This window comes from Lagopus muta, chromosome 7 (assembly GCF_023343835.1).
Source record: "Lagopus muta isolate bLagMut1 chromosome 7, bLagMut1 primary, whole genome shotgun sequence".
Lineage (NCBI taxonomy): Eukaryota > Metazoa > Chordata > Aves > Galliformes > Phasianidae > Lagopus > Lagopus muta.
The window spans coordinates 15718081-15743710 of NC_064439.1; the positions used below are offsets into that span (position 1 = coordinate 15718081).

Below are 25630 nucleotides of genomic sequence, written 5' to 3' on the forward strand. Positions count from 1 at the left end.
GTATCATTAGGACAGAATCAGAATGCCATATTTTCCACTATTTTATTTTCATTAGTTCTGCTGTCACCCAGTTGGCTGATTTTAAATCAATTTCTCCTCCTTCGCCAGTACTTTGGCTTAGCCCCGTGCTCCCTGGTGCAGCGTGACAGAGGGGCTCTCCCACCTTCAGAGGGGAAGTCAGACTCATTCAGGGAGGTAGGATTTTGCAGCAATCATAAATCATCTTGTTTCTCAATAAGTAGTAGCAAAACCCTGTGCATATTCTGGGCTGACTTCTTCCTGAGCAGTCCAACGAGGTCTTCAGGAGTCCTCAAGGCAAATGTTATTGCAGCTTGCAGTCCAACAGCCGAAAGTTTTCTGCTTCCCAAACTGCCAAAGCAGGAAACCAGAAAAGCAATATAAATTGAGAAAGCATTTTATGTTTTACTCCAATTAGATTCTGATTCAGAATCCAATAATTTCTCCTATTAATGTGCTATTAACGTGCTACATTTTCATTTGCATTATTACCGCAGTGCTTGATTTATTTTATTTTAAATTTTGTTTTAGACGTTCTTGTGAAATAAAAAAGAAAAATGGCCATCTATTCCTTCCAGAAAGAAACATGAATAGCTGTATTGTAGAAGAGCAGCTTTCTGCAATACTAGGATTAATACACGGGTCATGCGCTGCTGTGGATTTAATAGTGTTGGGATCCACACAGGCATATCAGGATTACTGGGGGAGGAGCATTGCTCGATTTGTTCCCATTCTGAAACCTCAGCCACTCTTAAGCACTGAAGCAGAACAAATCACAACTGGTCTGAGGAGGCTCTTCAGAAGCAAAGCCAGAGGGTCAATATTTCTTGATGCCGATATAAGTACTTGATGCTCTCTGGAAACAGCTGAGCTGATGTAAAGCATGAATGCAAGGAAGCACTTTCTATTATCATTCTCCCTGTTGGCTTTTTCTGGTCTTTTCATTTGTATGGAATAGCTGTATGATTGTTGCTGACAAGAGAAATGGGTTCAGTTGTGCAGTTTTTCAGGATGCTTAGTTCCTGGGGATTTCAGAGATAAACCTTTTTTTACTATGCCTTGTATATAAATCACTGCAGGTTTTATTGTTTTGGTTTGGTTTTGAGATGTTTGGAGATCACAGTAATATAATGTAGGACCTTCATGGAAGATGGCTGGCTCTTGAGTGGATTTACCCAACTTTCTTTCATCCTCAGCATGCCTTGTTTAATTTGGAATGAGTTTCTGGAGTGAGTGCTCGCTGCTTTGTGTTTTACCAGAAAGCCTCTCCTGTAAATGCTGACTGAAGGTTATTCCACAGTGATCACGTAACTATGACTTCCTCCTCTCATAGCAGAAAACTTGAAATATGACTCATCTTGTCACACTGATATGCAGGATGCAACGAGTTGGCACAGGAAAAACAAGCCCAAAATAAACCAAGAGTACCAGGCAAAAATCACTCTCGCTAAATTTAATTGCTTTTATGTTTGAGTCACTCTAATACTATCGTCTCTTCCTTTCCTATGATGAAATATCGATAAAATATTTCAAAGTATGATGGTACGCAGCAAAACAAAATCTCTCTCGCGAGATGGTGGGGAGCTGCTGGCTCAGTGAGGTGATGCTGGACTCCAGGCTGGTCTGTTCTTGTTGTCCCGTGTCTGGTTTCTGAGCTCCCCTACACCGCACTGCAGGCAGTGGCTCGTGCTGCAGCTGAGAGGTCTGCAGCGAGTTTGTTCATGGCATCAGAAGGTGGATGGGTGCCAGGCCACCCTTTCTGGTTTACTATAATGATTGCTGTGTCAATGTGATGAATATAAACAAGCAGCCTTGGAGAAGAGTCAATATTACTTACTCTTTGCTGCCAGCTACAGCTTTGGTCTCCTAACCTGTCGCTGCAAATGATGTGCTTTGTTCTGTGTTGACTGTGTAGGCCTGAGGGACAGCACCATGTGTCCTTTTCTGTGTCACACTCTAGAAAATGCTCTGCATCTGGGAGCTAAGAAAATGCATAACTTCCCACCTTTAGCAATGACTGTGCAAGGTTTGTATCTCTGCTGGTCTTCACAGTTGCAGAAGCTGCTGCTCTGTAGAGCAAATGTCTGATTTCTGTGTAACTCAGTGTGTGCTGTGGTCAGTGCCGTACCGCCCCGATATCCTCACCGCTCTCTTTGTGTCCTGAAAGAATTTAGGCTTTCCGATAACCAAATGCAGAACAGCTCTTCAGCAGTTTTATTGTAGCCCATGTAAATGTCAAATGCAAACTACCTAACATCAATTATTAATTTTAATTTAGGATGTTAGTAATATATCAAAGATTTGTATGGGAAGTTTGGGGTGTTATCCTTAGAAAGAAAGGAAGATGAATATTTGTGGGCACCTTCATTAAATGTTTGTTAATAACCTATTGAGGGTTTGCTGACACTGCTGAAAGGTGGAAAGGCAGAACCTGAGCTTCTCAGCAGCAGTTTCAGACTCCCAGTGCCCCCGGGGTGTTTTCCTCATCTGCTCTTTCCGTGGGACATACATAAAGCTTGTGTACACTGTGTGGGCCAGATTTATTTATTCCCATTGTTTTCCAGGGAAGCTAATACATTAATTTTTAAGCAGGTCTCAAACTGGTTTGCCAATGCAAGACGTCGCCTTAAGAACACGGTCAGGCAACCAGACCTCAGCTGGGCTTTGCGAATAAAACTGTACAACAAATACGTCCAAGGGAATGCCGAAAGGCTGAGCGTGAGCAGTGATGACTCGTGCTCTGAAGGTTTGTTGGTGCTTTTTTTATCAATTTTACACTGATCAAAATGCATTTAGAAAGTCTCAAATACCACAGGTTAGCTCTGGTTTCTTATAACACTCAGCAGAGCCACCTCTGCTTGTGAATCAGACTTTTTTTCTGGCTTCCAAATACTATTAAGAGTAGTTGCAAAACATTTGCAAGATGGGTTGTGTAGGTTTGCATGTTATTTGTCTGCTTTGTGTAGCTTTCCAACTACAAAAAGAATTGATAGTGCATTCAATTCTGCAAGGCAATTCTGATTTAAAAAAAGCTTTCATTTGTCAGTTTAGGGAAATGAGAAGTCTCTGGACCGTTACTATTCTAAAGGGAAGGGATGCATGGATGTCACATAATCAAGAGAATCTTATTAACTTCCAGGGGGCTTTTTTTACCCTAGTGTATACACCGCTGTAGATAATACTGTGTGTAGTTTCATACTATTGTGTTTTGTTTCTGTATTTCACACACAAACATTTGCCTTAAAGATTCACAGGAAATTTCTCCTGCCCAAATTAACAAATGTAGGAGTTTTTTAAACAGTAACCCACATTTTTAATAGAACATTGTTACTAGTCATGTATGGGGGCTTTTTTTCTGCCTGTTGTGAGGGAAAAAAGCTACAAAATGATGCCAGAGATGTGTATGTGGATTTTTAGAAGAAAACATTTCAAATTGTGCTCAGCTTCAGTTCTGTTTGTTCCGATTTCAGTTTGTACTCACATTTCTTTGGACAGCACTTTCATTTGAAAGATTGGTTGCAGGACAGCCAAAAAAGTACAGTTTAATCAAATATGCTTAAATATGCCATAATATTCAGGAGAAGCTATGATCATAAGAATTAAGCTTATTCATCCATATTTTGAGAAACTTACCACTGGTTTAAGGTACTTCTCATTTTTCTTTTTTTTTTTTTCTACCTGCCTCACCTTCATTATGAACAAATTAGACCTAGAGACTGTTTCTACAGTTGATAATAATAGTTGGAATGTCTGAGAACTCTGGAAACTACAGTGAGCAATGTGCGAACAGAAGAAAATGAAAATCACTTTCTAACACTGAAGTAAAAAATTACAAAAAAATTACTAGCTTTAGTTGTATTCATAGCAATTTAAACATGAAGAGAATGCCTTTTGTTAAATATTAGACATTTGGTATGTTACTGTATCTTTCTTCCTTTGTTTTCAGATGGAGAAAATCCTCCAAGAAACCATATGAATGAAGGGGGATACAACAAACCAGTTCATCACACTGTGATTAAAACTGAAAGCTCAGTCATAAAAACAGGAGTGAGACCAGAAACAAGTGCCAATGAGGATTATGTGTCACCTCCCAAATACAAAAACAGCTTATTGAATCGTTACCTGAATGACTCATTGAGACATGTCATGGCTACTAACGCAGCTATGATGGAAAAAACAAGGCAAAGGAATCACTCTGGTTCATTTAGTTCCAATGAATTTGAGGAGGAATTGGTGTCTCCATCATCGTCAGAGACAGAAGGCAATTTTGTCTACCGGACAGGTAAGGGATCTTCCTACATCATTTTTGATACAGTAGGCTTTGGTGCTTATTCTCACCTGGAATGGGTTTTGCCTAGTTGGGCCTTTTATGAGAGCCGATGACTCCTGTCCATCCTCTGTTACAGGAGTGGTAACTCCTGTCCATACCTTTGAGAATGGATAACTCTTGTCCAACCTCTCCCATTCCTTGGAGCTGTCTACTTTGCTGTACTGAAGCTCCATGCTGTTACTGACTGCTCAATGAAGCTGCTTCTTCCTTTTAAATAGAGCAGGGCAGACTTGAAGGATGCTCACAGGTCTGTTTGCTGGCACTAAGGCAAGCCTAATGAGGAAGACAACTCCTGAGCATTTTGTTAGTAAGGGAGGGCTGGAGAAGTAGAGGGATGTGCTGTGTAGCCCCAGACACAGGGTAGAGAGCTTTGTGTTTTCCTGGTGGGTGTTTGTGGCCATATGCTCATTGGGGGAGTGCACATGACTTTTTTTCCCCTGCTGTTCATTCTATTCACTGTCCTCAGGGTGCCTTCTCAATCATGTGGCCCTTTGGATCTCTTATGATTGCATGAATTCAGACCAATCTCTGCATCACTCTCCAGACACAGTGCACTGGACTAAGGTGCCATAAACTTGGCCAATAAATATCTTGATTTAATGTTCTGGAGAGGTTACATGTAATTTATAACTTAGATCTAATCAGTAACAGCATAAAAGGATGATTTATACCGTCCATTGTGTTGCTGGCCAGAGGAAAGAATGTGGCACTGCCTGGTCCATGCCGGCAGATTACCATAAATTAGGGCAGTGTTGGAACTGCTTAGGTCCTTGAAGGGCAGCAAGTGCTGGAGAGCTCCTCTAAAGCTTTGGAGGCCTCCACCAGCATCTCAGGGTTTACACCCATTGCAGCAGCCTGTGAGGTTGGCCGTTTCTCAAGAATCATTGCTTGGAGGATGGATGGACGGACACTGATGCAAGATGCTGGAGGGCTTTGCATTTAACTAGCACAGATGTAGATGCAGTACTTGGCTTCTCATGGCTCCCCTTTGGGCTGGCTCACTGCCCATCACCTCCACAGCCCCTCAGGTTTGCAGCCTTGGTGTGCTCCTTCTTCCCAAGTATATTTAACATGGTTTGTGTCCCTATGGGGGAATAGCAGGTTTCCAGAAGGTCTAATGCTGTGGTGGGGGTGGGAGGATGTTGGTGCACGTGGGTAGTCTGGGAATGACCAAGGGGGAATGGAGGACCCATAGAGGAAAAGGATCTTATGGGGAGCAAGAACAGTGCATGCATGATGAATACGTTTCAAAATTAATTCTCTCTGCTCATTTAAGATATTTCTTTTTCAACATACCAAATGCATTTGGTCTGCATTATGGGCACATTGTCTGCCAAGTTTTATTTTTAAGTGAAAAGTTACTCAAGAACAGATGCAGCAGCTCAGATATGTAAACTTCTGTTTTTCTGTACTTTTATACCATAACTTAAAAAAGGACACAGTGACTTTTTAAAAATTGTAATAAATTTGCTACTGGTTAAGTTCTTCTTGCCAAGTTTCTAACTGCACTGAAAAATATGGTCTTCAAAGAGAAGGCTGAGATGGGCACGCTCTGACGGCAGTGAGTTTGCAGGCTGGGCTTGGCTGACCAAAAAACAGCATTTGTCCATAAAGCTTAGAACTGGCTTTCCTGAGACTGCTCATGAGATGGTATTTAAGTCACTTTTTAAACATCTCTGTTAAGCGTCATGGCCTCTGGTGAGAAAAGAGCAGCAGCTTTCAGGATATAATGTTATTCTTTTTGTGCTCCCAAAGCAGACAAGCAGTAGCCTGACAACAGAATTAAAAAGATCAATTACTTGGTATGTCCTGCCCACATGCATGTGTGCGCTCAGGAAATAACATACAAAAGCAGGCTTTTGTCAGTTATAAGGCTATAGCCCCACTGGTGATGCTGTAACATGCAGGAATTGACTACCTCATTACTAAATGTAGATATTTCCATGTTATCATGAAACCTGTTCAGAAATAGAGCGAATTACCCAACTGACTGTTAGATAGGAAGGGATAAATAAGGACATTTTATTTTTTTAAATCTTTTCTGTGTAGTCTGAGCACCTGCGATGGCAGCTCATGCAGTTGTGCAGCAATTTGTGCAAAATAACTGTAACCAATCCCATCTGGTTGGGTGAGACAGCAGAGTGTGTCCAACTGTGCCCCTCTGAGCAGCAAGGGAGTTTTTAAGTGTGGTGTCAGCACTTAGAAGGAGCTCCCCTCTGCAGTGCTGTTACATGAAGCAGTGGACTTTTAACAGAAAGAAGCTGAAGCAGATTTTTGAAGTTCTTGATAGATGTTTTAGTTTATAAAGACGTTTTCAGTGAGATGTCAAAAAGCGTGCGTTGAAAATTGAGCGACGTCTAATTTTGGAGAAAACTTTGGCAAGCTTGCGGTGCTTCCACGAGCAGAAAGTCGTTTGTTTTGAAGGGAAATCTTTATTGTGCTTTCTTGGAAAAGCAGGTTTTTTGTAGCACTTCATGAGCAGGGAGTTTACTGCCGGGGGCTGATCCGTGCTGTAGGCTGCTCTCTGCTCTCAGCCACTTTGGTGCCCACTGGGCCTGCAGTTAGCGTGGCTGCAGGCGGCTCGGCAGCCTGTGCTGCGTTAGCTGGGTATGAGCAGTGTCCGGTGACAGAAACAAGAAATTGCAGTTTAAAGTTTATAAGGAAAATGGGTAGTGCCATTTCCCATTTCAGTCATTAACATGCTTATAAACACTGGCCCATATGCTGCTCTGCATTCATGCAACTGTGAAATCCCATGCAAAGATCAAGGACAGGCTGCGTAATGCTGTGTCGGGAGATCAGCCTTGGTTTGTACCTCTGCACTGTGAGATCGCAGGGAGCATTTTTAGTGCTGGAATAGGAGCAGTAAACACCAAGGCTCAGTCCCTGCGGTATCTGTGTCGCAGATTCTACAGCCCTGTCCTCTCTGAGACAGGATATGGAATGCAGCAGGATGCAGAGCAGGGTGTGGGGGATACAGTGCAGGACGAAGGGAATGTGGTGTAAAATGCAGGGGATGCAATGCGAGGTGGGGGGGATGCAGAGCAGAATGAGGAGGATATGGTGTGCGACGCAAATGGAAGTGGTACTGGATGCAAGGGGACACAGTGCACGATGTGAGGAGATTTGTTGCACCAACTGAGAGAGAGCAGAGCACTGAGAAAAGACTGGGAGCATAATCAGACCTGTGAACGTACTCAGACATGTCACATATGTAAGCGTTTCTGTCGTAAGCTGATACGCTTATATGTATATAAAGTGACATACGTGAATGTGTTCACTTAAGGCAGAAAATTTCTGTTCATATTAGTCCTTGCACAGGTATAATGTGTAAGTATGTATCATTGCTCGAATATGCCTTAAGCTGACCACTGAAAGGCACTCAGTACTTTTGTTTAGTTAGAAATCCATGTTAGAGAAGTTTTCATTAATTCCTTGGCAGGCTATCTCATCTCTGCAGGTTCCCTGTATGACACCAATAACTAAAACCAGACGTGCCTATCTCTAGTTGATGCACAAATGCACATAGAAACAATGGTCAGACTGCAACAAGTACTCCAGAAATATACTGCAAAAAGATTTAATAATCCTTGTAGTGCGCCTGGATTGAAGCACCCACATCATACTTTGGTTTATGGATTGCCAGCACGTTGACTTATTTTTGTAATTATGGGCAGTGCTCTGCGAGGCCGGTGTCGTTTGTTACCTGCGGAAACAAAGTGTTCTGCATTGCTGGAGTTCAAGGAAATGAAAAATCCCAACTTTTCTGGGATATCGCTGTCTGGTGAGTTGTGTTGGATAGAGGAAAGCAAAAATTAAAATGAGACAAAGAGAGGGATGAAATGGCAGGACAGGGAGTTTTCAGACTTTTTTATGTCAGCAGGTTTTCATTGACTCTACTTTATGTGTTACTTAGCGCAGCAGAAAAGCCAGAACAAATAAAAATAGTGAGGAAACCAAAGACTTGCAGGCCTGTGAAGGAGGGTGGCTTTGAAAAAAACTCCTGAATGAGTGGTTGATTTTTGAAGATGTTTGATCTCTATTTTTAGGCGTTTATACTCAGGAGTGTGTTTAGCTTGTGATGTTTTCATTACTGCTGCCTTTTTCTCTCCTCTTGCCTTCCTTGTTTTTTCTTTAATTTGGAATCCTGCAAAGTCTGTGATTTATAAAGCAGGATCCTAGGGCGCTTCTTGCGATGAACAGAGCACTGGGCGCAATGAAGGATTGGGCTCACATTCCTGCACAGCACTTAGGTGTAAGGGTGCTCACAGAAATGCTCTGCAGACACGCAGACTGTATTGTGGCCTTGTGGTTATGTGTGGTCCTTGCCAACTTCTCCTCACAATTTAACATTTGTAGAAATTAACATGTAATTTAAAAACGAGCCATAAAATGTAAAAGCATAATGTGAACACAATGGAACCTGTTTTCAGAGACAACTCAAGGGACCAGCAAAAGCTGTGAGCTTTAGTGACTTTTGCAAGTTCCTTCTGAATGGTGCTGGGGACCTCGGGGATGCTTTAAAATCAATGTAAACCAGGGAGAGCTAAAGGAGGTCCTTGTTGCAGATCCTAATGTTATCCAGAAATGAAACTGAAAAGGGGAATGTAGAGCAGAGTATTAAGTGTGCAAAGCACTGTAACTGCAGTGTGGAGGTTGCACAGTTAAGGTCATATTTCAGCAGGAATTTTATTATTACACAACCAGATTCATCAACGCTGAAATAGTGTGGAATTGAGAATGGAGGAACAGATTGTCTTTAATTTGCTTCCTTAATGGCTTTTCCTAAAGAAAGACTAAAAGGAAACTGCTATGCTACAGGGACAGCACCAGATTCGATATATATAATGGTAGCCCAAACTTGAGGATTTTAAAGATCCTTCCTGCTCCCCTCATGTTAAGTCTTACGTTTTTTTCAGTTTGAACAGAGAAAATCAAATACACTTTTTTTTTTCTAGTTTTCTTTCTACTCCTCTTTAGTTTCTTGATTTCTCGGCACTTGCACGTGGAATGTGTCAGGATTATTTCCACACAACAGTGGAAAATGGTGCTTCATCAAAACTGACTTTAGTTGTTTTTGGTGGAAATGTACCCGTTTCAACCAGAAGGTCTCAGGTGGCAGTGTGGAAGAGGACCGTGTTCTGCTGTGCTTTTTGTTTTTATAAAACCCAAAGTATTAGCAGTTCTGGAGAATGGGTCGTGTGCTGGGCTTCTGCCAGCACCATGTTCATGGGCAGAGTTGGGTGTGATTGCTGTGTAGACCCAGGAGAGGTGCACACACACCTCTGCCATTAGTTTGGTTGCTGCTGTAGTTACAGAGTATTTTCTGTGTGCTGCATTTGTCCGCGGTGCAGCTTATGTTGGGGCAGCAGCACAGCCCCTATGGCTCCCAACAGCATTAGCATCGCAGAGACTGAGATGCTTTCATGTGAATGCCTTGAAAAAGTGACAGCATCTCACCAAAAACTCAGTGAGACCAAATACCATGGCCACAGTTTCTGCTGCCCTTGTCCTCCCAGCAGCCTGCTAGTGTGGCTCTGAGACCATTATCTCCGCAGTGCAGATATTCACAGCAGCAGCCAAAAAGCAGGAGACCCCTGTGCTTGCCTAGGATGTCTCTCAGCAAGGAAAATGTGCTGTGCTATCACAAATCGCCAACAACCATATATTTTAATGCTCCTTTTTAGCAAATGCTCCCGGCCAAGCATCAGGACTCATTAATTTAATGAAGGTGTGTATTCAAGGAGAAGGAAATATCCCCATTTTCCCATTGTTCAAAATGCTTCAAATGTCTTAAAACCTGGGGTCAGCCCAAATGCAAATGTTTCAGGAAATAATGTGTGTGAAAAAGTACAGGAGCATTAATCAGAGTGTTTTCCAGCTTAAGCTGTAGACTGTATGATTAATTATGAATATAATAGGGAAATCATTAAGAAAATTAACAGTTAATTCAATAAATGTTTGAAGTGTGTGGGAACCTGCAATTTGGGAAAAACGGCTCAGTGAAATGGACCCGACACAGTTGCGAAATGCGCCTACCCTGCATCCTGTGGCACCTGCACGTAAGAGAAGAGAAATTACAGGGACAAAATCCATCCTTTTTGCCCAGTGAGTTACATGTGAAATCATAAATCTGTCTTCTTCACAAGCAACCTCTGTCTTTGGTGATGTGTGTTAACAGAGTAATCCATATGCAATATGCTGAACGTGTGCTGAAGGGTAGGGTGCAGGCAGGCTGCGCGCCTGCAGTGCGGCATTGCACTATCCATGGCAGCAAATGAGAAAGAATGGGGAGCCCATTAAAGTTTTTCACTTCTCTCTGAAAAAATGCCCAAACAGAAACTTCATGCCTGACGCGGGGTTCCTGCATGCACCACTGTCCCTCCTTGGCTTAGGATCAGTAGCGCGCCACTGGGTAACCTGGTGCATCCAGCTTGGAGCATGGGCTGTCTGCGCAGTGTTTCGGCACTGCTGTTCATGTTGCTGTAGTTAGGGCTGTATCTGTGTTTCCATTAGAACCCCTTTAATCCACAAATTTATGACCCAGCTGTAAAAATTCAATCCAGACTGAAACTTGGCATGGGAAGCATTCGTTCTCCCATCTGGGGAAGGGATTTGAGCAGGTACATCCCAATCGTAGTCATCTTGACTGGGCTTGTAAATCTGGAGCATGGTGACTGCTGAATAAATCAGTAAGCTTCTTAGGAGTCCTGGAGTTTGAAATATTTTATGCTCTTGATGAGACTGGTGAAAAGCAGCGTGCTTGTATTCAGTTGTATAGATGGTAAATAAAAACATGCTTTGAGTTTTTCTGTGCTTACATGCACAGGCACATGCATTTTTCTTACCGTGACAATATTTTGATGTGGGTGAAAAATGCATGAACTTGTATAGCATCTTGCTCCACAGCAGAGTTTGTTCACTCTCAGGTAGCATAAAAAGCTGTGTCCGCATCAATGCAAGCACCAGAATTTTTCTGTTGATCATAATTAAAGAAAAAAAAAAAAAGAGAAATTAAAAGATCAGGTTGTTTTGTCCTGAGTGGGATTTCTGATTCAGATTTTCTCAGAATATCTTTAAAACAATTCTAGTATTAAACTGAACTAGTATTAGTTTTATTCACCATCACTATTTTCTAAGAAGCTACAAGCTGGATGTTGCCTGACCAGATAGACCAGTAATCTTATCTGATCCAGCAAATCCTATTTCCTCTTGAAGGTTTGTGGTTTTTGAAAGTAATTCCACAACTTTAAAAACTCCTTTATGTGTTTAACTGAAATTTTTTAGGTCATTTGTCCATAATGTGAATACCAGAAACTTTGGCATAATTTGACAGGAGGATTGAGAGAACCTGGAATTTGTCTCTGCGTGGGATGCAGATGAGTCCATGCTCTGACATTCAGAATTGGTTGTGCTCTGAAAATGTGGAGAGTCTGTGGGTGCTCTGTGTAAGATTCTTGCCATCGTGATGGAGGTGGGGGAATGCTTGTAGAAACACCTGTTTCCCCAGAATGTGCCACATCTGTGGAAATCAGATAATTTCTGTGTATTCAAAACCAGAGAAGCAGAGTTGGATTCTGTTTTGCTCAATCCACTTCATTCTCAGTGTAGAAATTTGGGTGTGAGAAACAAGGGGTAAGTGTGGAAACTGTCAATGGGGCCTAAATGCTATTACAGGTCTTTTATGCTTTATGGAATGCAATGGCATCAGATAGCCATTTTAGATATGCTAAAGAAGAAATGCGTCCTAACAGTCAAAGCACTCAAACGTTTTATGTAATGTACTAAGCGAGGTTTATGTGAGCTGCAAGAGAGGATCTGGAGTTTAAAGCAGGGAAGTAAGTTGGAGAAGTAAGCTGCATTGTAGAAAATCTTGAAAAAATAAAAACAATTAGAACAGAAAGAGATCAGGTAAACAGCTAGGGCTGGAACAGCTGAAGAGAAGCACACAAAAATAGGTAAAATGAAATTCCAATGAGCCATAAAATGTGTTTTCCTTAATTTTTCGCTGTGGCCTTGAAACCTGATGTTGGAGCCTTTATCTCTGTTCTTTTGCTGATGGCCAGAAGCTGAGGTTATGATGACCAGATCATTCGGTATGGCACTGACATTTCAAGTTAAAAGAGATTGCCAAGACTTTAAGTTACGACACTGAAATATACCACTATTTCTAAAGCCAGTTTTCAGTCCCTCCCTCATGCCTCCACATTGATTTAGGCAACAGATGCATGAAAGGCAAGGCAGCATTCAAAATAATCCTCTAGCTGGAGCTGGCGGAAGGCTGGCTAGTGGGCTGTAGCCAAAATTCTTTAAATGTTACAATGTTTTACATTTCTAAATGTAAAAACTTTCTTTCCAATGTGAGGTACCAGCCAAACGTCTTAGTTACGGTATCTCAGAGTAGAAGCTGGCCTGAAGCCTCGTGGTCATTTGTGGGTATTGACAGATTTACACCATTGAAGATCAAGTTAAATGTTGTCGGTTTCTCCATCTCCCCTTTACTTTGTCAGGCTTTTTTTTTCTCTCAGTTCCTATTTGTCAACTTAAATCCAATTTGCTGGAAAAACGAAGGCTCCTCACGACCTGGCTCTTCAGGAGCGAATTGCCTCAAATTCCTGCTGCTCGCCAAACTATTTTGTAATGCATTGCAAAACAGCAGCAGGATCGTTCTCCTGCACTGGATGTACTTTGTGGGCTAGACACAGCAGTCAGCGCTGAGGCCTCAGCATACCAGAGGCCCCTCTGTGCCCTTGGCTGCAGGATGTCCACCCAAGGCCCCACTCCTCAAGCTGCCGCTCCATCTTAAGGAGCCAGGTGTGGGGCTGCCTTGGTGTGGCCAGATCTGTGCTCCTTGTACACACTCTGGATTTATGGCAGTGGTGGGCAGGCGACACAGCCTAAGGGCTGGGTGGTGGAGTTACACAGACACGCTCTGTGTCCTGGTTTTTTTCATTTTCTGTAGTTTAGCTGGTGTGTAGCTTGTGGCTACTGCCAGCTGATTCCCTGAGCCCTGGGACTGCCTTCTCATGGGTGTTATGTGTGCGCTGTGTGAGCTTGCCGCCTGTCCCCTCAGCAATGCCAGCAGGTGCAGCTATCACGGGCTTGCAAAGTATTGAAGCACTGTATGGGGAGAAGCCATAAAGGCTGTCTTGCTCTGGCCAGCTCCAGAAACTGTAGTGATGTTTGACAATCTTTCACATACACGTGTTCACACATCTATGAAATATATTCATACTTCTGTATGTGAATACCTATCTATAGATGCATACACACGTTCCCTCAATGCTGTATTCCAGTGGTAACTTCTGTGTGACTGTGCTGTTTCGCCACATTTTCTGTTTCAGCTTGAAGCATTGTAGTTCAGTGTGGCAATGCTAGCAAAAACAGGGAAAATTAGTCTCCCAACTGCATTGCCAATGAGTCATTAGGTATCTTCTGTGCTTGCTCCAGCTCACTGCAAAGCCTGAAGTCCTGTTAATGAAGAGAAGATGATGTTTACCTATAAATAGTGGTCTCAGTGAAGCTGATGGTTTATGTGATGGCCATTTTTGCTGGCCAAGACTTTTGCTAAACCAAAGAAATGCTTGTTTAAACATCTTAAAGGAGTTAAAATGCTGGGTGTCTGTTTTCAGCCCTTATCTCATTAGACAGTGAATGATATAATTTCTTCTGGCAACAAACACATGTAAGAATTATATTTTGCTACAGTTTTTTTAGATCTCCACAGAGAAAAATCACCAGTATTCCTTGATAGTCTGTGCTCCATTCAAAGTACTTACAGATTAATTTCCTTGACTCGCTGCCCCGTTATTTCAAAATGAGCCAATAATTATATCAAATGTCTGATTCACAGTGCCTGTAGTTTGACTTGGTAATCAATGGATAGGCACTCAGATGTTCTAAAATCAAGCTTTTTGAAATGCATGATGTTGGATGAAGCAAAGAGCCATTTCACCAAGGCCTCGTCTCATTTTCAAGTGCATACCGCATAGTTTGACACATAAAATTTGTGTGTTTCCAAAGCTCTCCAAACTTCTTATGGTGAACTCCAGCTGCTTTCAATGTCATCTTTGCTCATAGATCAAAGACTGTGACCCTTGGAGAATGTCAGTGCTCATATTTGGGTACTGCTCTTCCTTCATTCCTTGCACAAAATAGGAAAAATAAAGGCTTTATTTAGCCATATGGTACTGCTGCACTTGCTGAGGTTTGAGGAGCTCTGTCATCTCTCTGTGGGAATCACAGCTGCTTGGAGACACCGTATCCCTGCCCAGATCAACTGAAACCCATATTCTAATGAGCCTACCAAAGCCCTTGGTGGGCCCATCCTTATGGCCATGTCCTCTTCCCATCCCATTGTTCCAACTGCCTCTGGACACATCTCAGCACTCTCACCATGTCCCCACCTTGTTTATGGGGAATCTGTGTGCCATCACCCCACGTCTGCTGCCGATGAGAAAGGAGGTCTTGGCAAAAAGTCAGGTCTGAGTGAGACTGAGCAGAGGGGGCTGTAACGAGGTGCAGCAGGCAGTGCACAGAGCTAGGACTGCACTGCCCACTGACCCGCATGTGTCTTTACAGCTGGGTTATGGGTTTAGGAGAGTCACATGCCCCAGGATCACATATATAGGATAACTGTTTATCAAGGAGAGGAGGAGGGAGAAAATCAACAAATTCTTTTGATATATTGTATGCCGTCTGTATGTGACACTCTGATACCTTCAAATGCTTAAACAAAAGCCCTAAATATAATTTAGTTAGTAAAAATATACCTTAGTTATAATAAAATGATAATAGTGGAACTTGGCAACAGAGCAGCTAATAAATATTACACTTTTGAAATGTGCCTGGGATCCAAGTAAGTACTCTTTTACTGTGTAGTTAAAGCATGTGGCAGGACATGCTAGACCAAGATTTTCTTTTTGTCTTTCCAGTGGAAAACTAAAGTTCTTTGTTTAAGTGAAACCCATTGGGAATTTTTCTAAAGTAAAACAAGGAGCTAAAGAATTCCATACCTTTTTGCCAACTTTTCTTCCTCCTTCAAGCCAAATTATCAATTAATGGGGCATTAAATATTGAATACTACCTAGTTATATTCATCCCTGTTTTTATTTAGGTTCCTTCACTATTTTCTTGTTGGTACTTCAAACATGGTTGTATTAAAAGATGAGATACTGTATAGAGAAAAGGCTACCCTTTCCAAACATTTTTGTCCTTATAAAAATAAAGGTCAGTAATACGAAAGTAATGAAATTTGCTTATTTAACCTTACTTCTGATTTTTCAAAAGAAAAAAAATCTATCCTCCTTTAAGGTCTTCTTCCTGAGCTTCATTCTTTGCCTTCTTCATTAGCTGTCTCCATTTCAGTACCCTATAGTTTTGCCAGCAGAGCAGCCAAGTGAATGTTTGACCATATTTTTGTCTGGCTTTAGCAAAACCGTGATCTGACAATAGAATACTTTTCTCTGGGTTTTCCTTCTTCCCCCAGGGAACCATACTTCAAGGGCAACCTGCTTGTCCAGCGTATGAACATGTGGAAAATCCACTGCTATGCACTAATGATTTTCAGATGGGCCATTGTTGCTGAAAATCATCCCAAAAGCGGCAGCTTCTCCATTGTAGTATCTAACTACTTTGGGATCGCGTTGCTCATAGCTGGTCGAGAATAAACCCTTTGCATTTACATATAGAGTAGTGATGTGCTGCATCACACATATATAATAACAACATTTAGAGAAAAAGTGGGTGAAAGTTATTGTTGTGGTTCTTTTTTGGCCATTGCAACACACATCAAAATCTGACATTTATTTCAGCTTGAAAACATAAATGTAGGAAAAAATCAAGCTATGCCAAAGATCCACGACAGCGAGGCAGAAGCACCCTAGATATTGTCCTCCAATGAATCACTTTCAAGCTTTTGTTTTAAATATTTACAAGGAGTTTTGTCATACAGTGGGGGAGAGAAGAATGAGTTTTAAATTTTAAATAGTTTCTGTTTTGCTCGGAATTTGCATTCTTTTTCAACAACTTTCACTTTTAATTTGTAATTAAAGCCAAAGTTTTCTTTTAATTTTAAAAGCTTGTCCTTGGACTAAAATAACATGGAACATTTTTAAACACTGATCCAAGCTGCTGTAGATACATTTTATTTAAACCACAGAGCCTGCTGTTGGATTCCTGGCTTTGCCAGATAGACTACAAACTGTAAGTGTGGCAGTGATGACTGCGGAGTTCTGGATGCTGCACTACCAGTGAGGAGGGTTGTTTTTCTGGAGCTGTTCCTCCCTTTGGGCCCTATTCATGAATGACTTAATCTCTGTGTATGATCAAATGTCGTGCGAGTTACTGTGTGCAAAAAATCAAGGCATGCTTCTCTTTGCCGTGCTCCTTACATGGAATTGCTGCGCCTGCCTGGCGAGCGGTTGGAGAGTAGTGAGGGTGGGAAGCGAGTGGCAGCAAAAACACACGCAAACCAGCAGAAGTAATGTGAAAATGAGTGAGACAAAGCAAACAGAGGAATCTTTGAAAGACTGGGCATGCAAGTTGAATTGGGCCGCGTGCAGGCAGCTTGAGCTTGCCCATGCCGCGCAGCTGGGCAGGGAGCAAGGCATTTGTGTCACAGGGCCGATAAATTTACCATGAAAAACAAGTGTTCCCTAGTACTTTTTTCTGGAGTTTTGGCCATAAATACGATTTCCAGTGCATGTTTCTATTAACTTGTTTCATCTCGGAAAGCAAACATTTACTGTTTTGATGGGCAGATCTCAAAAAGTTCAGGGAATCAATGCTGCTTAGTCTTATCCTCTCAGACTCAATTGCTTGCATGGTGTAATTCTGTCCCTTCCAGGGACATTAAACCAGGAGTGATTTTCACCTCATTCCTCTCCCTGAAGCCAAGAGAGAGAGGAGTCTCACAAGATTTTCATTAGCTACAGTATTAATTACACTGTGCATGCTAGACCAGGAACTTTTCTTACTATGGTTTGATATTTTCTTAGACGCCCATCAGAATCAGGGTGTGAAGCGGTGTGTATCTGTGTCCACATTCATATCAATTTCTTCCTTGCTCTTTTAAGTTTCAGCAAAATTTTAGCTTCTGTTAGATGCACGTTTCCCGTCAAGAGGGAAGAAAGGCCTTACATTATCTGAGTTGTTTTTCTCATCACCAACACCCTGCGGCCACCACAAGTAATTCTGTCTGTCTCGGCGTGCCCTGGTGTGGGGACAGATTGCTATAGCAGGACTCCCACACGAAGCAGTGCTTGGTAGAAAATGGGGAACTACTTGACTCAGGCGTTGAACTCCTCCAGCTGTCAGTGGCAGCTACACTTGTTTGTCCGAGGCAGGGGCTGGAATAGTCATTTAGCTCTTTGTGAGACACTTTCCATCCCTTTAGCACTGACAATGGACTTAAAAGATGTAACTCGCTTTTCTGGTAGGTTATTGCTGGAGAATCATTTTAGCTCTAGGAGGTGAAAGGCAGAAGAAAGGAGAGAAGGAGAAGGGAAAAAGGAAAATGTACAATCAGGAAATAAATACAGGTGGGAAAATATTGGATAGAAACTTTTGGAAGATAGTAAAGAAGGGAGAGTAGGTGAGGAAAGGGGAATGCAGAATTGAGAGCAAGAACGAAAAAAGGAAGAAGAAAGGGAAGACTGATGGAAGAAAGGAGATCAAGGGATAAAAGTAAGAAAGTAAAGTGGATATGATGGAAATATTGTTAGGAATCTCGGGTGCAGTTGAAAGAAGCTCTAGTATAAATCAGAGAAGTGATAGAAGCATTTTTCACAATTCAAAATAAGGTTTGACATTTTTCCCTCTCAAAGTGTTTGACGGATAAGGGTGGATATGCATTCAAGAGATATTTTACCACTCTACTTGGAAAGCACCTTTGAATCTAATTACTATTTCTTGGCTATTTTTTTTTTTCTGTGTTAGTCAGGCTAGGAGCAAAGGCACATCTAGAAAAGGGTATGACCTTGCTTAAAACACAAGGCATATTGATCCATTGCTCATGACTCGGTGAAAACCTGAACTAAGTTTATAGCTAAGTACCCCAATTTTGGTGGCAAGAGGACATCTGTTTGTGTGGTGTGTGTGGCTGTTTCTTGGTATATCTGCACTCCTAACAAAGCTGGATGAAGAAATACAGCATTTTCATACCTTGGCTTCATCATTCCCAGTTTGGGCTTTGGAGACTCCTACCAAGACCTTTTATGAAAACTATAACTAGTTTTCAGGCTAGTGTAAGACAGGTCAGCAAAATGCAGAGGCTTCTCTTATCCAGCATTCCTGAAAGGTTGAACTTCTCCCAAGTCTACTTCTGTAATATTCAGATCACCTGTTGGAAAATTTTTCAGTTCATCATCTGTAAGTAGCAGATAGAAAATATTCTTAACCTGCTGCATATCTGGTTGAGAGCAATGCTTTTGTGCTCCCCTGGGATGAACATTGGTCAGTAGCAGAGAAAGGATATTGCCTGGGATGCACCAATAGTCTGATCTGGCATGGCAGATCATGCATTCCTATGTAGTTCATGATATATATGAACCTAAAATATGTCATGCCAGATCAGATTATATGTATAATTTTCAAGTTGAGCAAAAGGCTTTGTTTCTTTCTTTCCCCCTCATTTTTTAAAGAAACAGAATTTATCTGAATTAAAAACATGATTGGTGATGACGAGTGGGTGGTTCTGTTTACCCTGCCACATTATATAGTACCACTTTTACTCCTTGTTTGGATAGCAGTCACAAGACCTAGATATCAAGCTGTGAAAGTATTTTTCTTGCAGCAGCCTTTCTTTTTTTGGCAGGCAGTGGCTTTGGAGATGCCTCACATTTTGTCATGTGATTGGACTGCTGATGAGGTTTCTGTGCTGCCTCATTTTCCTGGATTCCATCTGAATTAACTCTTCTTTGGGTTGTGACCATTAGCACACTTTTGAAGGAGTGGGGTTTTGCATCACAGCGTGATGAGCTCCTAATACATGGCCTTTGTAGAAAAACAGCCTCTGCAGAAGGAATTAGCTGTTAGTTCCACGTGACAGAAATCTGCGTTCTGTACCTTCAGCTGTTCACATACATAACACGTTCCATCTTCACAGCAATATTCCTTCCTGAATCAAGGGAAAATGAGAGGAAATGACTAGTGTATAATCACTGCATCTAAAAACATTCAGCTTAGTCTTGTAAACACATAAACTAGTTCTTCATAAACAAATGTCTTAATTTTCTTTAAACGGAATATTTAGATGTCAAAGATAGAGAAGCTGGATATGTCAAACACATATGGTTCCTATTGCATCAGAGCCTTTCTTAATTTTGGTATTCTAATTGAAAAGACATTTCCGAAAGCATGCTAACTTTACAGAAACTAATCTGTCTGTCTCTCTGTCTTGTCTAGGTTTTATTCTCCCATCTGTTGTCATTCTCAAGAAAAATCTTCCACTTTAAATATACAGCAGTGACAGTATTCTTAATGGGCTTCGAATTGCTCTTGATAATTCCAGGATTTGACATGGAAGCACTATTGGGGCAGTCAGTGTTTGGGAACTGGTGGGGGTTTATAGAGTGAGAACTAGGAATAGGCACCAGGGGAGAAATGGGAGAAGGAACTATAATTTATTTGTAAGTTTTTACCTTATTTCTGGATAATTTATAGCACAAGGTGCTCTAAGCTAAGTAACATTTCTAACTGGACACAATTTTTATCCACATCAGAGAAATTGTAGGTCTGCTGTAAAATATAAATGTCATTAAACATCTGATGTGGAGCTGTTGGAGCAGGTCCAGAGAAGGGTCGTGAAGATGACCAGAGAGCTGGAGCACTTCCCCTATGGGGACAGACTGACAGATTTAGGACTCTTCAGCCTGGAGAAGAGAAGGCTCTGAGGAGACCTTATAGCAGCTTTCCAGTATCTGAAGGGCCTATAGGAAAGCTGGGGAGGTACTTTTAATAAGGGCATGCAGTGACAGAACAAAAGGAAATGGCTTTAAAATGGAAGAAGGGAGATTTAGACTAGATACTAGGAAGAAATTCTTTATTGTGATGGTAGAGAGACATTTAAACAGGTTGCCCAGAGGGGTTGTGGATGCCCCCTCCCTGGAAGCATTGGAGGCCAGGCTGGATGGGGCTGTGAGCAACCTGGTCTAGAGGGAGGTGTCCCTGTCTATAGCAGGGGAGTTGGAACCAGGTGATCTTAAAGGTCCTTTCCAACCCAAACCATTCTATGATTCTATGATCTATCTGCCTCAGATAAGGCAGAATTTCAGTTTGGTGTCTGGGAGCATGAGCAGTATGTATTCATTTTTCCTCCTACAAATAATAAGCAGAAAACTATACAGTTTTTGTCTGAAATAAGTACATTTGAAATAGAAAATACATTTGCGTCTCTGGCACTGCTGTTAGGTTTACGTGCACGGACTTTAGCTGCAGGTGCCCTCTCTGCAGGTAGCTGAGCTCTGTGCATTTGCTCGCAGGTTGCTTTAGTGGGATGTCTTGTGCAGCTGTTTGCAGTGCAGGGGCTGGGCTCTGCCCAGGTGTACCACTGGCTCTGGGCAGAGGAAGGCCTGAATAAATAAATCTACCTTTTCCAAATATACAGAAGATTTCACAAAAATTACCTCTTTTTTGTTCTGTTTTTTCCACTGAAGTGCACAATGTAAAGTACACAAGGGTCACAGAGGTCAATTTATTTGTCAAATGGAAATACTTGGTTCCAAAAAAACATTATGAATCATTTTGGTGTTTTAAGCTCAGGATGCAGGGTAAATTATTCCAAAAATAATGGTAGCCAAATGTCATTCTCTCCAAACGTTTGTGTAATATCTATTTATCTGTGGGCAGATGACTGCTATGTATAATCAGAGGCAGACTTTTGTCAAGTTGAGGCTAAGTAAACACAGCTGAACACAAGCAAGTTGGACTATAACTTTTTTGAGTTTTGCCAGCACTGTTATGACCTTGAAAACAAGCATTTTTACAGAGCAATCTGCTTTCAATATGGGAGAGTTCTTTGTGTTTCAAATTAACGAGTGTTGATTGGGTATTCATTCTGTTTATTTTATTTTATTTTGTCCAAATGAATGAAAAGTCTATCTTTGCCCAAAGGAGGGCGTCCTTTCTGCTGCTTAGAAGTGAGGCATGTTTTGTAAGGTAATGCGTCTTGCACGAATCTGTGAGAACAAGAGCAATGGTTAGAGAAGGAGCTGTCAACTCATTTGAAGCTTCTTTGTATCATCAGAGAAATTTTTCTTCTTTTTCCTTCAAACAGAAAAGCATATACTTTTATAAATTATTTGAGCAAGTACAATAACATTTAGGCAGCCGACTTCATACCCCTACATATCTACATACTATTTTCATCATTCTTGTAAAGATAGTATTTCCATTTATAGCTTTTGCCCGTTTTTCTAAAATGTATTCTCCTACTACCTTTTTCCACAATTCCTTTTTTTAATCTGAGATACAGAGAAGGAAAGAATGAAGGGAAGGGAAGGGAAGGGAAGGGAAGGGAAGGGAAGGGAAGGGAAGGGAAGGGAAGGGAAGGGAAGGGAAGGGAAGGGAAGGGAAGGGAAGGGAAGGGAAGGGACCAGTATTCAAAGTGTAGTACAATTTAAGACTTCATTTTAATATGCTAATTTGCTGCTTTTACATTGCCAGCCATTAGAACAGAAAGCATTTTGCTCCCTTGATTATACAGGCTACAGCATTTGGAGTCCTGTGTAAAGAAGCAAAATATAAGAAGTCTTCTCCAAACTTTACATTCAGTGATTACAGTAAATGACTCTCATCCACTGCCAGTATCTCTGCTTTGAGACACTTCTATAGGGATGCTTTTCTTCATGTGAAGTGCTTTGTCTAAGCCAACCTACACATAATTGAGGGGGAGATTGCACATGCCCAACTTTATATGCAGGGGAAACTTTCCAAAGTCCCTGTGCCTGTTATCCACAAGTCATATTTCCCAATCTGCCTTTTTCTCTTTTTGACTAGCAATCAAAATGTCAACTTTCTGACAAATCCTTATGGTGACAACTTGATGTCAGTAGCCAAGCAAAGCCTCCTATGTCATGTGTTGCTACAGTATGCCTCTGTCTCCACACACCATGTATTGTCCCACCAGGTTGTCTCGATGAATACTGGCAATGGAATCTCTTATTGCTTCAGGTTTTTCTTTCCCTATCATTGCACCTAAAGAATAGAGAGCATAAAGTTGGAAATGAGGAAGAAGAGAAAGAAGTCGATAGAAAGGAGGATGATATTGTGTCAAGAAGCTAAACCAGTAACTTAACAGTTGAATTGCAATTGTAATCAGCAGGTATCCTTTATGATAGTGTGTGAAAGAATGAGGGTTAACACCCAAAGTAGCTCTCTACCTTTGCTTCTGCATGCATGACTATATGCAATTACAGTGTATATATTCATTATGTGCCTAATACGTGTTCATACTTTCCCTGCAATGTCCACCTTTTTCCAAGACCTCAATCTCCACTTGAATGTGAGCTGGTGGTCACGCATCCTCAATTCAGTGGTTGCTCAGGTAACTTTCAGTCATGAAAACACAGCTGTCTTTGCTTGAGCTTATCTAGTTCTTTTACTCTTTCTTTTGCTTGCTCCCGTTCTGGAGTCTTGATGTGTCTTTGCAATTTGCCGACCTAGTAAGCTCAGCAGATATGACTAATGTGAAACATACTGTCTTTCAGCATGACTGAGATGGTTGGTGGTAGCCAACTGGGTAGATTTTATGGGCACATGAAATGTGAATCTGTACCCTTAAACAATGTTTGCTATGAGGACACAGTCTGTTTGCCCAGTGTTGCAGAGTGGGGATGAAAACAGGCATTATGTACATGAGTGTGGTTTGCTGTGTATGTTTTGCAGACCCTTTGCAGGTCTGCATCAGTTTTGCAAACTCTGGTGTATAGACTGTCACTCTACAGGAGAGCTTTGGCTTCCAGTCAAAGTAAGAAGTAAAAACTCTTGCAAAACGAAAGAAAAAGCTTTTATTGTTCTAAAAGTGGAAACAGGAGTACTACTAATAATAGCTGTGAGATAATTAGAGAAGCATATAAATTCACAGAGCTTGAAATCTTTGTGTTGTAGCTGTCTGGCTTGCATGGCTGCCCAGAGTCCTAATCTCATCCTCTGTCAAAAAGCTCAAAGCCTGGAGTTGTGCAGTGTGGTGGGAATCAAAGTATCTCACATTTTTTTCAGTGTAGATACTAAAAAAAATATGAATGTTATTTATGTCTGTAGCCATGGCTTCCTGTTGCATGCTTTTCTTTATAGAAGTGGAAATTCAGGATTTTAACTCTTAAAAGGAAGATGAGCTTGCAAGGCTACTTATACAAATATTTGATTGTGGCATATGCTGCCTGTCCTTTTGAAAGCAGTTGAGCAGATCAGGGAAGACATATGAGCAAGCTACATAAATACGTGTTACTTTGGGATAAAGTTCATTTGTAACTACATGAACAAAAAATCCATACTGATTTCCGTGTGAGGAATTGTATTCTGTGAATGCAGACATTTTGCATGTCCTTGTGCATATATGTAAGCCGACTTTCCCTCAGTTCCAAAGCCTCACTTGTGAAGTTATTTTTTTCATTTGTGGTAAGAGAACTGTTCATGCATGCTGATAAAATTTCGGAGTTGTTTTTGATCTACAGATCTTTCAGATTACTCACATTTTGCCAAAAGGCTGTTTCTCAAAGCTTGTCACTTGATTTAACCATAAATACCATAAGGCTTTGTCATAAACGTGTATGCGTTTTTTAAGTCCCTGTTACAGCAAATTGTAACAGATGATTCCCTAACAGAAATCTCCTGACTTCTAGGGAAACTTGCATGAGCTAATGTAGAACAAGCACGCAGTGAAAATGCCTTCTGCACCTATCTTACATATTCTTGAAGCATGCTGTGTCTGCATCAGCAACCTGACATTTCTAAACAAACAATATTCACTTGAGTTGGGGAAAACGCATTATGAGGGAATGCTTTTGGCAGCGCTGCCTTTGATGCTGGAGGCTGATAGCTGGCAACAAAATTAGGTTTAGAGAAGACAGTTGGCTTTTAATGCTCTTAGATCATATTCACTATCATGACATGGACTACACTACTCAAGACAATTATTGCCTTTTTAGGAAAAATATATTTAATATTTCCAGATACTACATTTGTCCATTCTAGTGATAATACATAATGCTTCAGTAATTTATTGGTTTATTTGTATAAAGGCATGGATTTTTCTCTTCTCTTGTTATTTACAAGATACGTGTTATCACTGTCACGGTTGTTATCGCTGCTGGTGTTTCCACTGGCCAGCAAAGCTTTTACAGGTGAGCGCTGTTTGCAGTGATCTCGGAGAATCAGCATCTTCTTTCAGACAAACAGTCTGGGCATGCTGCCCAGGGTTCAGATGCTCTCTGTTTGAAAGCAAATGTGCTTAGCTTGAAATCCCGTGGTTCATGGTCCTCTACAGCTCAGCCACTGCATTTATGCAAACTGCTCTTCCTGGGATCAACAGCAGAGGGTATGACTGTGCCTGGCTGCTATGCGATGTATCCTACAGCTAGAGGAGCCAAGTGGAACAGCAACAATCTCTGCAGCATGGAGCGAGTTTTACAGAGGCCCACGAATTCATGCAGTCTTTTTGCTATACCAAGAACTGCAGGCAGTATATCAAGGTCAGCATGGGCTGCTAAGTGCTGCCTTCCCCTAGCAGTCCTTGCTGCAATGTAGGTCCATTGACGTGGCCTTGCACCGACAGCTCAGGCAGTGACCCCACGTGGTGTTGTGCCACACTGGGGTAGGTGACACACTGAGGCTGGCTGCCTCATGCCCTGAGTTCTGAGAAGCCTGAACCCAGTCCTACATCGTTATCAGTTGATGATGCTTCCCTGCTGCTGAGAGCTGGTTTCTCAAAAATTGCTGTCTCCAAAAGCAGCAGTGTGTGTTGAATAACAAACCCCTTCACATTCAGACTCTTCAGTTTTGGGAATGGAGCCAACATTCTTGAAGAATGATTTAGTGGCCAATAAACATCTGCAGAGTCTGTAAGACTGTCAGAAGCAGTAACGTTGAAAGTAAAGATCCTATCAGTAGCAATTCCCCTGTCCTGACAAGGCATTCAGTGCAAATATTTGTTCAGTCATCTTTGCTCATATGCCTGTTATCACAGACGGTTTCACATGTTTTGCCAAAAGAGCAATTCCGCCTTCCTCCACAAAGCTGTTCATATCCAAGGCCTTTGCAATGTTAAATGCTGGCCTACTACTG

General features: G+C 41.5%; 1 protein-coding gene across 8 annotated transcripts in view; it reads left to right on the forward strand.

Moving 5' to 3' along the window:
* Positions 1 to 25630, forward strand: part of MKX (mohawk homeobox) — a 43430-nt gene that overhangs the window by 5151 nt on the left and 12649 nt on the right. For 5 of the 8 annotated variants that reach the window (XM_048951787.1, XM_048951788.1, XM_048951786.1 and 2 more), the window contains exons 4-5: positions 2611 to 2764; positions 3965 to 4300. In XM_048951787.1, the coding sequence (XP_048807744.1) occupies positions 2611 to 2764; positions 3965 to 4300 (490 nt within the window). Of the gene's footprint in view, positions 1 to 2610; positions 2765 to 3964; positions 4301 to 5199; positions 5801 to 11635; positions 11675 to 25630 lie in introns of those variants that run through there. The other 3 variants (XM_048951794.1, XM_048951789.1, XM_048951790.1) reach the window with 3 other exon arrangements.